The 14,110-nt window shown below is 37.1% G+C and overlaps 1 protein-coding gene across 2 annotated transcripts in view; it reads left to right on the top strand.

Annotated features, from left to right (window-relative positions):
- Positions 1 to 14,110, top strand: part of LOC128554415 (protein CLEC16A-like) — a 181,945-nt gene that overhangs the window by 39,337 nt on the left and 128,498 nt on the right. For both annotated transcript variants that reach the window (XM_053535705.1, XM_053535701.1), the window contains exon 12: positions 10,200 to 10,356. In XM_053535705.1, coding sequence (XP_053391680.1) covers positions 10,200 to 10,356 — 157 coding nt within the window. The remainder of the gene's footprint in view (positions 1 to 10,199; positions 10,357 to 14,110) is intronic.

Genomic DNA, 14,110 nt, shown 5'->3' with positions numbered 1-14,110 from the left:
CCATTAGAGTTAAAGGGCCAAAATTTGCCTGCGTCAAAAATTTCTTGTCTGCACAATAGTGGTTTCATTTATGATTTTATTTTAACCAAACTTGCACACAAATTGTATCACCATAAGATTTTGGTTCCTTTCTTGAACTAGCCAGATTCCACTATGGGTTCCAGAGTTATGGCCCCTGAAAGGGCCAAAATTTGCTATTTTGACATTGTCTGCACAATAGCAGCTTTATTTATGATTTGATTTTAACCAAACTTGCACACAACTTGTATCACCATAAGATCTGGGTTCCTTTATTGAACTGGCCAGATGATCTGAACTGGCATGATTTGGATTTTATCAAACTTGCACAAAACTTAACTATCACTATAAGATCTTGGTTCCTTTCTTGAATTGGCAAGATCCAATAATGGGTTCCAGAGTTATGGCCCCTGAAAGGGCCAGAATAAGCTATTTTGACCTTGTCTGCACAATAGCAGCTTCATTTATGATTTGATTTTAACCAAACTTGCACACAACTTGTATCACCATAAGATCTTGATTCTTTTTTATACGTTCAAAGGGACGTATTATTTTATTGCCTCTGTGTCTGTCTGTCTGTCTGTTGGCTAGCAATTTCCCTTCTGCTCTGTAACCCTTGAACCCCTTGAAGGATTTCAAAGAAACCAGACACAAATGTTCACCTCATCGAAACAACCTGCAGAGCGCATGTTTTGGATGGTTCACTTCAAGGTCAGGGTCACACTTAGGGGTCAAAGGTCATTTGACTTTGTTTTGTGTGTATATTGCTCTGCATTTGTGTTGCATTGCAGTGCTCTTGTTTTTATTTGGCAGATCCTTCTTTGGTCACTTACAATAATTTTTTTAAATACTTCCCTTTTATGTTACTATAAATAGCTTATTTAGTAACTTTTTTTTATTATTGGCCGTAGGGAAAAACAGAGACCACTATTCTTCTGTGGTACAACATGGATGGTAGCTCCAATTTTTAGGTGTATTTTGACATAATTCTGTACCTTGTAAGATTTTTTTTTTTTTTTTTTTTTTTTGGTTAAAAAACTTCTTGTATGAAACTACAGACCTGATTTCAAAATAAGTTTTATTTGAAGTAACTTTAAGAAAATTTCAACGATATTTTCTCATAATTCTTTTGATTGATCTTGATTATGATTTCTTGTCCTTAAGTGCAATGATAACAGGTGAGCGATATAGGGCTATTATGGCCCTCTTGTATCTCAGTCCATTTGTGAAATAGTCTCGCTGTAGTATATGTTTTTCAGTCCATTTGTGAAATAGTCTCGCTGTAATATTTATTTCTCAGTCCATTTGTGAAATAGTCTAACTGTAATATATGTTTCTCAGTCCATTTGTGAAATAGTCTCGCTTTAATATTTATTTCTCAGTCCATTTGTTAAACTGTCTCATTGTAATATTTATTCCTCAGTCCATTTGTGAAACGGTTTTGCTGAAATATTTATTTCTCAGTCCTTTTGTGAAACAGTCTCATTGTATTACTTGTTTCTCAGTCCTTTTGTGAAACAGTCTTGTTGTATTACTTGTTTCTGATTCCTGTTGTGAAACAATCTTGTAGTATTACTTGTTTCTCAGTCCTTTTGTGAAACAGTCTCACTGTATTACTTGTTTCTTAGTCCTTTTGTGAAACAGTCTCGCTGTATTACTTGTTTCTCAGTCCTTTTGTGAAACAGTCTTGCTGTAATATTTGTTTCTCATTCCTTTTGTGAAACAGTCTCGCTGTATTACATGTTTCTCAGTCCTTTCGTGAAACAGTCTTGTTGTATTACTTGTTTCTGATTCCTGTTATGAAACAGTCTCGCTGTATTACTTGTTTCTAAGTCCTTTTGTGAAACAGTCTTGCTGTATTACTTGTTTCTCAGTCCTTTTGTGAAACCGTCTCGCTGTATTACTTGTTTCTCAGTCCTTTTGTGGAACAGTCTTGCTGTATTATTTGTTTCTCATTCCTTTTGTGAAACAGTCTCGCTGTAATATATGTTTCTCAGTCCATTTGTGAAATAGTCTCGCTGTAATATATGTTTCTCAGTCCATTTGTGAAATAGTCTAACATATGTTTCTCAGTCCATTTGTGAAATAGTCTCGCTTTAATATTTTTTTCTCAGTCCATTTGTGAAACTGTCTCATTGTAATATTTATTTCTCAGTCCATTTGTGAAACAGTTTTGCTGAAATATTTATTTCTCAGTCCTTACGTGAAACAGTCTCGCTGTATTACTTGTTTCTCAGTCCTTTTGTGAAACAGTCTCGCTGTATTACTTGTTTCTCAGTCCTTTTGTGAAACAGTCTCGCTGTATTACTTGTTTCTCATTCCTTTTGTGAAACAGTCTCGCTGTATTATTTGTTTTTCATTCCTTTGTGAAACAGTCTGGCTGTATTATTTGTTTCTCATTCCTTTTGTGAAACAGTCTCGCTGTATTATTTGTTTCTCATTTCTTTTGTGAAACAGTCTCGTTGTATTGTTTGTTTCTCATTCCTGTTGTGAAACAGTCTTGCTGTATTATTTGTTTCTCAGTCCTTTTGTGAAACAGTCTTGCTGTATTATTTGTTTCTCAGTCTATTATTTGTTTCTCAGTCCTGTTGTGAAACAGTCTCGCTGTATTATTTGTTTCTCATTCCTTTTGTGAAACAGTCTTGTTGAGAGATGTTTGTATTTGTTTGTTGTTATGTACATGTTTAGGAATCAAGGCAGATAAATACTTACTGATACTTTCTCTAAGCATAAATACAGAGATCCAAATAAGTAAAAAATGTTATAATTTCACAGCTATTTCGATTTTGCTTCATCATCTGGAATTTTTTTTCTTCACAAAATTGTTTTTTAATTTAAAGTCCCAGACAATGTTATTATGTAAATTGAAAGTTTTACTAGATAGCTGTCTTCAAGTATTAAATCAGTTGTTATTCTATGCAATTTAGATTTGTATTTGATAGTTGATGCCTTCCTCTATATTTGACATTTCAAAACCTCAATGAGGGGCAACCAAAAAATATTTTGACAGCAATGACATTTGATGATAATGCCAATATCAAAAATGCTGATACAGCAAATTTGTTTGATTTTTTGTCAAGTCCGCTTTCGGAAGTGAAGACATAGTTGTCCTAATGGCTGTTTGGTGAATGTGCATGTACATGTATCATGCATCCATCAGGATTTGTTTGTCTGGATCATAACTTTGATACTCATGGAGTAATCTTGTTTATGTTTGGCATGAATGTTAACCTCAATGAGACGGAGTGTCATGTGCAAACCTCAGGTACCTATCTCAAAGGTCAAGTCACAGATTGGGGTCAAAGGTTATTTTAGAACTAGTCCAGGCCAGAACTTTGATAAGTATGGAGCAATCTTTTTTATGCCACCCTTTGAGGAAGGAGGGTTATATTGTTTTGCAGATGTCAGTCGATTAATCAGTATGTAAACCAATCCCTTTCCAAGTGATAACTCAAGAACGCTTGTCAAAGGTCAAGTCACAGTGACCCAGAACAGTAAAACGGTTTCCGGGTGATCACTCAAGAATGCTTAAGCCTTATATCATTAAAATTGACAGGAAGGTTGATTATGACCAGCAGTTGACCCCTGTTGATTTTGAGATCAATAGGTCACAGTGACACAGAATAGTTAAACGGTTTCCGGGTGATGACTCAAGAATGCTTTGGCCTAGGATCATAAAAGTTGACAGGGAGGTTGGTCATGACTGGTAGATGACCCCTATTGATTTTAAGATTAGTAAGTCAAAGGTCAAGGTCACAGTTACTCTGAACAGTTTAACAGTTTCTAGATGATAACTCAAGAATGCTTGGGCCTGGGATCATGAAAATTGATAGGGAGGTTAGTCATGACCAGCAGATGACTCCTATTGATTTTGAGGTCAGTAGGTCAAAGATCAAGGTCACAGTGACCAGGAACAGTTAAACAGTTTCCAGATGATAACTCGAGAACACTTCGGCCTAGGATCATGAAAGTTGATATGAAGGTTAGTCATGACTAGTAGATGACGGGTAATGATTCTAAGGTCAGTAGGCAGAAGGTCATGGTCACAGTGACCCAAACAGTTAAACCGTTTCTGAATGATAACTTGAGAACACTTGGGATCACCTAACTTAGTAGGGAGGTTGGTCATGACCAGATGACCTCATTTATTTTAAGTTCAATAGGTCAAAGGTAAAAGTCACATTTACCCAGAACAGTAGAACTTCCCTGTACAGTGACCAAATAATTTCTGTTCCTTGTGCAATTACTGAATGCATCAAGGTGGGGGGGGGGGGGAATATTTCTGCGTTTCTGCGGTCTCTTGTTAGAATCGCAAAATATTTCCAGCAGAATATTCATCCAGCAAAAACTTAAAACGCAAAAATCTGCATTTTTTTTCACCAACGTTGTTTCACGATATGTTACCCGAGGTAATCCGAAGTTCACAATGGCATCTAACAATTACCGATAATGGTATAATTAGGTGTGATGGCCAGTCAAAGTCCTAACTGTTAACCCCTCAGAAAACGTTGGGTTTTTTTGTGAATGAAATAAACCGAGTGAATTTCACTTGAGTTGTTCTTATTAATCCCTTGTGAAGATCTTCTGAACTATACTTCATGAGTAACCGTTATGTCGATATACCGTAGTTTGCAGTAACTGTTGTAGTTTGTACAATTATTGTTGGACTTATATTTTTTCAATTCACATGTTATTGTATCCTACAATGTATTCATTAAAAGCAAAGTTACCTTACAGCAGTTACCTGTAATTTAGTTTATTGTTTTCATACGCCATCATTTTCACGCCGCCTGATCATGCTCCTTGGCATCGAAGACGCAGAAATTTCTCTTCCTTTTATGTGAAAATGCAGATATTAAACGCACAGAAATTTGTTCCATATTTTTTTGAGCCAAAACAGAATATTTTGACCGCAGAAATAACACGCTATCATATGGTAACTTGGCTTAATTGTTTGCCTCAATGAGACAGTCTGTCACATAAGTATTTGAAAGGTCAAGGTCACACTTAGGGGTCAAAGGTCAAAATATGATGCAGTTTCTCTTGTCTGAGCTGTATCTTAGTCATGGATGGACATGTTCTCAAATATCTGGGCAGAAATGTTTGCAGCAATCAGTTCTGTAGCAGCCAGATAGTATTATAAACGTTAGTCCTTTTGACAGCTGGCAGGCTTGACATGTTGCCCGTGGGCATCTAGTATTAAGTTACACAGTATCATGGTGTCATTCTATTGCTTTGTGCAGACATAAATTTTATGTTTAAGATTTCTTTTTACCTATACCCGGCTAAATTTTTAAAATGGACTGGTCTATCATTCAATTTTTAGCTTGACTATTCGAATAATAGGGGAGCTATCCTACTTGCCCCGGTGTCGGCGTTAGCGTGAGCGTCACACAAATGTTAAAGTTTGCGTACCACCCCAAATATTTTCAAAGTCCATTGAGATATTGCTTTCATATTTTGCATACTTGTTTACCATCATGACCCCAGTCTGTAAAAGGTAGGAGGCAACTCTATCAAGCATTTTGACTGAATTATGGCCCCTTTTCGACTTAGAATAAATATTAAAGTTTGCTTACCACCCCAAACATTTTCAAAGTTCATTGAGATATTGCTTTCATATTTTGCATACTTGTTTACCATCATGACCCCAGTCTGTAAAAAGGAGGAGGCAACTCTATCAAGCATTTTGACTGAATTATGGCCCCTTTTCAACTTAGAATAAATGTTAAAGTTTGCGTACCACCCCCCAAATATTTTCAAAGTCCATTGAGATATTGCTTTCATATTTTGCATACTTGTTTACCATCATGACCCCAGTCTGTAAAAAGGAGAAGGCAACTCTATCAAGCATTTTGACTGAATTATGGCCCCTTTTTGACTTAGAATATGCTTATTGTAAAGTTAAAGTTTTACTCATTGCTTATATTTTACTATCAAGCACTGAGAATAGTCGAGCACACTGTCCACAGACAGCTCTTGTTGTTATACCACTTATTATTCAAAAGGGTGTTCAATGAAAATTTACTGACTGAATAGCGAACAGTGCAGACCATGATCAGCTTGCATGGAAAATAAACTTTATCCACCGAAAATGTTTGGGTAATTTTCTATAGGCTTACTTAGTGATGTCATAGTTAGAAGCCTAACTTGGTGTAAAGTATTGATAAAACGAGAGTGTTGGTGGTTTAGGTCATGTCTTGCAGATTATTATTTAAGAATATGTTGAAATCTCTCTCGAGTGGTATTTTACACATAAAGTAGCGAAAATAGACCACCGAGAGTACTACCTTCTCTTCAGTAAAAATAATGCCATTATGGAAATATGATACTTCGAATAGTGATTCATTTGGGTTTTCAAAGCATCTCAGTATTGCATTGTGCGTTTTATAAAACTTCCTGTACCAGCATTGTAGCCGTTTAACTTCCCCATGTGAGATGTCAACTTCGTTAACACAGGAAGCATTATGTTAATGTTTTGTAAAATTCCTGTTCCAACATTGTAGGCGTTTAACTTCCCGGTGTGAGATGTCAACTGCTTTAACACAGGAAGCATTATGTTATATGTTTTGTAAAATTTCCCGTTTCAACATTGCAGGCATTTTTCTTCCCTGGTGATGATTGTGTGATTTCAAGCATGTATCATCTTATCTATATCTTAAAATTTCTTGTACCAACATAGTAGGCCTTTTACTTGCAAGTGTCCCAGTATCTCAAGAGAGGAGCCCGCCCATTTAGCTTAAAAAAGGAGAACACAGATCTATGGTTCGCGAGGTCATGGGTTCGATTTATGGGCGAGACCAATGTTCTCTGTGAAGATTTGATAAAAGACAGTGTGTCTGAAATCATTTATCATCCTCCACCTTCTGATTCATGTGGGGAAGTTGGCAGTTACTTACTGAGAATAGGTTTGTACTGGTACAGAATCCAGACACACAGGTTAGGTTGACTGCTCGCTGTTATGTAACTGCAATACTGTTGAAAAACGGCATTAAACCCAAAACAAACAAACAAATCTCAAGATAGGAGTTTATATTGATACTTAAAACTAGCAGCTGTTGGTCTCAATAGTTTGCGCACCATCTCTCCTCATCCTCTTGACACAATTTAATGAAACTTCACACAAGTGATCAGTAAAAACAGTAGTTGTGCATGGGGTATGTTAGGTTCTTTCAACAACAAAAATTGCAGAGTGATGGGACTTTGTTTCTTGTTAACATACTATGTACATACAGTCTGCATATGCAATCTTGTGCGCGCCTAATCTTCTGAACCCTTGCACACAATTTAATGAAACTTCACAGTACCAACCCTAGTTGTGCATGGTGCATGTTCTTTTAGATAAATATTCTGCATACTTATGGGACTTTTCTTATGAATTATAAACCTTTATACTTAGAATTCAAGGTTAATTTTGATGCATTTTCACTATATCTCAGTTATTGTACCCCCCGACAACAAAGTTGTAAGGGGGGGTATACTGGTTTCAGGTTGTCTGTCTGTCTGTCTGTCCATCTGTCCGTAGACGCAGTTTTGTGTGCACCATCTTTCCTTATCCCCTTGACAGAATTTAATGAAACTTCACACAAGTGATCAGTACCAACAGTAGTTGTGCATGGGGCATGTTAGGTTCTTTTAGAAAAAAAATTTGCAGAGTTATGGGACTTTGTTTTTTTGTTACTATACTATATACATAGACACAATCTTGTGCGCACCATCTCTCCTCATCCCCTTGACACAATTTAATGAAACTTCACACAAGTGATCAGTACCAACAGTAGTTGTGCATGGGGCATGTTAGGTTCTTTTAGAAAAAAAATTTGCAGAGTTATGGGACTTTGTTTTTTTGTTACTATTCTATATACATAGACACAATCTTATGCGCACCATCTCTCCTCATCCCCTTGACACAATTTAATGAAACTTCACACAAGTGATCAGTAATAACAGTAGTTGTGCATTGGGCATGTTAGATTCTTTCAGAAAAAAAATTTGCAGAGTTATGGGACTTTGTTTTTTTGTTACTATACTATATACATAGACACAAACTTGTGCGCACCATCTCTCCTCATCCCCTTGACACAATTTAATGAAACTTCACACAAGTGATCAGTAACAACAGTAGTTGTGCATGGGGCATGTTAGGTTCTTTCAGCGACAAAAATTGCAGAGTTATGGGACTTTGTTTCTTGTTAACATGCTATGTACATACAGTCTGCATATGCAATCTTGTGCGTGCCTAATCTACCAAACCCTTATACACAATTTAATGAAACTTCACACAAGTGATCAGTACCAACCCTAGTTGTGCATGGTGCATGTTACATTCTTTTAGATAAATATTCTGCATAGTTATGGGACTTTGTTTTTTGTTACTATACTGTATACATACAGTCTATATACATACAGTCCACATAATTATGCAATCTTGTGTGCGTCAAATTGCAATGTACTGTGTCAGTGCATGTGGGGGGTACATTCATCACCTTTAGTGATAGCTCTAGTTACGATATGCATTTGATTCAAACTTGAACTAGTTGTTCCACATCATCACTCACATCATATGACACAAGGTGCTTAACACTTGCACCAGTATTTTATTAATTATGCCTACTTTTTGCTTAGAATTATACTTATGTAGTGTTTTGATACATTTTATCTTTACCTTTTTTATTACCTAATATTTTTTACACAGACTCAAGCTATTGTGCAATACCTTCATCCACCATTGGAGTCATTAAACACTCCAGTAACAGCTCCAGTTTCCTCAGATGTGCCCAGTTTCACTATCCAGTATCGAAATAGTCAGGCGCGCTGTCTTCTGTGACAGCTCTTGTTTCATACTCAGTTGAAAAGCAAATACAATACAGTCGACATTGTATGAAGAGACCACAGAAGAGACTGCTAGAAAGTTGTTCAGTCTTAATAGAAAAGCCTCCTAATAAAAATTTCAGTAAATTTAGAAAGACAAGAAATATGTTGAACTGTTGATAACCTATGTGAATCAAAGTTTGAAATTGATAGATATTGTTTTACCTTTAGCCTGCTAAAGTTTTAAAATGTTCTGATCTATCATTCAGTTTGGGCAATACCATTTGTCATTTGAAGGGGTGTTCACTGAAAATTTACTGACTGAAAAGCGAATAATGCAGACCATGATCAGCCTGCACAGACGTGCATGGTGATCTTGGTCTTCAGTGGTCACAATGGCAAACCCACTAGCTGCCAACAGGCTAAAGGTAACACTTCCAAAAGTCACTGGCTGTGATATTTTTTGTTGGCTGGACTGTTAGAAAAGTTAATTGTATCCATTTCAATTAGACAGTTTGCAGAAATTTACAATTTTACCTGCTTGGGCTGAGGATTTGTATGGTCACTGGTGGGAATGGTCCTGTAATTAAAGTTAACTGTATATACAGTCAAACCTTCCAGCTAATTGAACTACCCAGTCAGGTTGCTTAACCTTTACCTTACTAAATTTCTAAAATGGACTGGTCCGTCATTCAGTTTCATTCATAGATGTGCAGGCTGATCTTGGTCTGCACTGGTCACAAAAGCAAAATCACTTGCCACAAGCGGGCTAAAGGTTTAGACTAATGGCCGCTTAAGACCAGTTGAAATTAGAATAAAATCTGAAGAAAACTGACAGGCTGCTTAAGACAAGTGGCCGCTTAATACAGGTGGCCACTAAGGCAGGTTCAACTGTTGATATATGAGCCGTGCCATAGAAAAAATCAACATAGTGGCTTTGCGACCAGCATGGATCCAGACCAGCCTGCGCATCCGTGCAGTCTGGTCAGGATCCGTGCTGTTCGGTAACAGTTTCTCCAGTTCCAATAGGCTTGAATAGTGAACAAGATGGATCTGACCAGACTGCGCGGATTCGCAGGCTGGTCTGGATCCATGCTGGTCGCAAACGCACTATGTTGGTTTTCTCATGGCACGGCTCATAAAGTAAAACGTTTTGGCGAAATTTAAAGCTTCACTTTATACAGATGGTTGCTTAAACAATAATATTAATAATTTTCAACTGTATATGAATTTCTTTTCTGTAACCTGTTAATAAATTGAAAATCCTAGTTTGCTTATTTGAACCCTCAAGGGGATATTTAAAGGTGCCTTCTTGGGTATTCATAAATGTTCTCTCTGAAGTTTGAAAGATGACTTTGTATACATTACAGAAGCTGGTGCTACAGGGGACCAGGATGAAGTTTTTGATGAGACTGTGCCCTCACAGAACTCTACAGACGAGGAGAAGATTTTATCTACACGTAGCCAGTCATTGAGGATGGGAGGCGGGACCTCTCCTACACTTGGTTCATTCTCATTAGATAATAGGTAAGTTACCTTCACAGAATTTTACAGACGAGAAAAAGATTTTGTTAACGCTTGGCCAGTCATTGAGGATTGGCTACACTTGGTTCATTCTCATTAGACAATAGTACTGGTAAGTTACCTTGATGAGAAAATTCTATTATCACATCACTTTGATATTGAGAAATTAGACAGCATATTTCTTACATGAACACACAATAATAAGTGCAGTTTTATAAATCTATTTTTTCCTCACAAAACATATTCATAACTACAAAGTTCTAATTTGTCTAATATATATCAGTAAATATAAACAGTCACAAAATGTCATTTAAATTGTATACACAAATTTCCTTTATAATGCTGCATTATACACAGTGACAGTACTGTAAGAAAATTCCACACACTGCATAAGACTGTCCCAAATAATGTTAACCCTTATCAAACTTAAGGTGGTAGGGCTGCTGGAGTAGACCCCTATTGTTTTTAGGGTAACACCATTAAAGGTCAAGGTCACAGGGGCCTGAACATTGAAAACCATTTCCAATCAACAACTTGAGAACCACTTGACCCAGAGTGTTGAAACTTCATAGGATGATTGATCATGCAGAGAAGATGACCCCTATTGTTTTTGGGGTCACTCCGTTAAAGGTCAAGGTCACAGGGGCCTGAACATTGAAAACCATTTTAGATCAATAACTTGAGTACCACTTGACCCAGAATGTTGAAACTTCAAAGGATGATTGGTCATGCAGAGTAGATGACCCCTATTGATTTTGGGGTTACTGTTAAAGGTCAAGGTCACAGGCGTGAACATGGAAAACCATTTCCAGTCAGTAACTTGAGAACCACTTGACCAAGAATTTTGAAACTTCATAGGATGATTGGTCTGAAGTGAGATGACCCCTATTGTTTTTGGGGTCACTCCATTAAAGGTCAAGGTCACAGGGGCCTGCACATTGAAAACCATTTCAGATCAATAACTTGAGAACCACTTGATCCAAAATTTTGAAACTTCAAAGGATGATTGAACATACAGAGTAGATGACCCGTATTGATTTTTGGGCCAGTCTATTAAAGGTCAAAGTCACAGGGGCCTGGTCATGTAAAATCATATCCAGACAGTAACTTGAGAACCACTTGACCTAGAATGTTGAAACTTAATAGGATGATTGGACATGCAGAGTAGATGACCCCTATTTATTTTGGGATCACTTGATCAAAGGTCAAGGTCACAGGAGCCTGAACAGTAACTTGAGAACCACTAGGCCAAGAATGTTGAAACTTAATGGGATGACTGGACATGCCAAGTAGATGATCCCTATTGCAGCCAACCATCAGCATTATTTTGACTTTCGCTCCTGACCCCTATTGACTTCTTGCCTGTACAACTTTGCATTGGGGGAGACATGCACTTTTTTACAAAAGCATCTTCTAGTTGTAATTGTTTACAGTAACTGTTCCTAGTCAGGACAAATATGCAGTTTGTTTTGCCTATAACTTTATGAATGTCATTCAGAATAACATTAAAACTTTCACCACAATTGTGTAATAAGATACTCGCTAAGTCACTGTCCATCAACCAGTTCAAAACAGTAACTCACAAATATATTCATAAAATGCAAAGTTATCCTAAGCCAAAACCCAAGTTTGCCACAACTTAATTTATAATTGAGTAAATGGTAATATTTTTGAGGTCACCATGACTAAAGAATAAGTTTGGTGACCAATTTTTTGATACGCCCATCTGAAAGACAGGGTCTGACGTATTATGGGAACGCCCATGGTGTGTGGGCGGGAGCAGCATCCACAAACTTTCTTCTTCATGCATGGAGGGATTTTGATGTGACTTGGCACATTTGTACACTATTATAGGACAAAGTGTAATGTGCAAGAACCAGTTCCCTAGGTCTAAGGTCAAGGTCACACTTAGAGGTCAAAGGTTGGATACAAGAATGAAAACTTTGTCTGCAGCATTTCTTCTTCATGCATGGAGGGATTTTGATGTAGCTTGGCACAAATGTTCACCACAATGAGCGGAGTGTCTTATGCAAGAAACAGGTCCCTAGGTTTAAGGTCAGTGTCACACTTAGAGGCCAAAGGTCAGATACAAGAATGACTTTTTTTTGGAGCATCTCTTCTTCATGCATGGAGAGATTTTGATGCAACTTGGCACAATTATTCACCATTATGAGACAGAATGTCATGTCTAGAACCAGGTCACTAGGTCTAAGGAAAAGGTCATATTTAGAGGTCAAAGTTCTGATACAAGAATTGAAACTTTGTCTGGAGTATTTCTTCTTCGTGCATGGAGGGATTTTGATGTAACTTGGCACAATTGTTCACCATCATGAGATTGATTGTCATGTCTAGAACCAGGTTCCTAGGTCAAGCTCAATAGGTCATATGTAAAGTTCACTGTGACTTCTTTTATTAGAATGCATATGAAAGGTGAATGATTCCACTTATTAACTTCAGAGTTCATTTTAAGCTCGACTTTTGAAGAAAAAGTAGAGCTATTGCACTCGCCACAGTGTTAGCGTCACTTTGGTTTAAGTATTCTATAAAGTCAAATATTTCTGTTAATATCAAAGCTGTTTACTTGAAACTTGAAATAGTTATTTGCTATCAAAGTTTGCACCAGGAGAAACTATTCCCATAACTCTGGTTTGAATTTTGACAGAGTGATGCCCCTTTTTAACAGCTTTGTTAGGTCAACAATGACACCCATTTGGAGGTCAAGGTCAGTATGTAAAATGTCAAGGTCACTGTGACCTTTATTATAAAACTGCATATGAAAGGGGAATGCTTCCACATGTTGTAACCAAACTTTATATGTAGGTCACCCATGACACCCGTTTTTTTCAAATAAGGTCTCGTTTATTTTGTGACTATGGTACCCTTGTTAGTATTGATATTGTTTTGGAATAGACTTCTAGGACTAAGGCAAAGCAGGAGTCCTGTATAGCATTTGCTTAATATGTAGAGCTCTAAATAAGTATCATCAGAAATTATACAGGTTACTTTGTATTGTACATAGTTACATAAAATGGGGGGCATATAGTGTTACCCCTGTTCATGTGTGTGTTTGTCCGTTGGTCAGTTTGTCCGTTTGTATGTTCGTGAAAGGGTGATATTTGTGTCTGGTCCATAACTTTGACATACATGGTCAAATTTCAAAATAATTTGACACAAATAAGAAGCATGGATAGACGTTGTGTCATGCGCAAAAACCAGGTCCCTAGCTCAAAGGTCAATGTCACAGTCCTTGGTTGAACTTAGACAATTTTCATTACATATATACTGATAATATGGTATTCGTGTCCGGTCCGATTTCAAAATAATTTGATGCAAATAGTAAGCATGGATAGGCGATGTGTCATGCGCAAAACTTTTTTTGTGGACTTTTTTTAGCTCACCTGCTCAGGTGAGTTTTTGTGATGGCTCGATGTCCGGCATCTGTCGTCTGTCTGTCTGTCAAATTTAGCTTGTGTATGTGATAGATTCTGTATTTTTCAACTTATCTTCATGAAATTTTGTCTGGGAGCAAAAACTAGGTCACTAGGTCAAATCAAAGAAAAACCTTGTGTATGCAATTGAGACTGTATTTTTCAACTGATCATGAAATTTGGGTCAGAATGATTGCCTTAATGAAATCTAGGCCAAGTTCAAAAATGGGTCATCTGGGAGCAAAAACTAGGTCACTAGGTCAAATCAAAGAAAAACCTTGTGTATGCAATAGAGGCTGTATTTTTCAACTGATCTTCATGAAATTTTG

The sequence above is a fragment of the Mercenaria mercenaria genome, chromosome 2 (genome assembly GCF_021730395.1).
Source record: "Mercenaria mercenaria strain notata chromosome 2, MADL_Memer_1, whole genome shotgun sequence".
NCBI classification, from domain to species: domain Eukaryota; kingdom Metazoa; phylum Mollusca; class Bivalvia; order Venerida; family Veneridae; genus Mercenaria; species Mercenaria mercenaria.
This window is presented reverse-complemented; position numbering and strand designations above follow the sequence as displayed.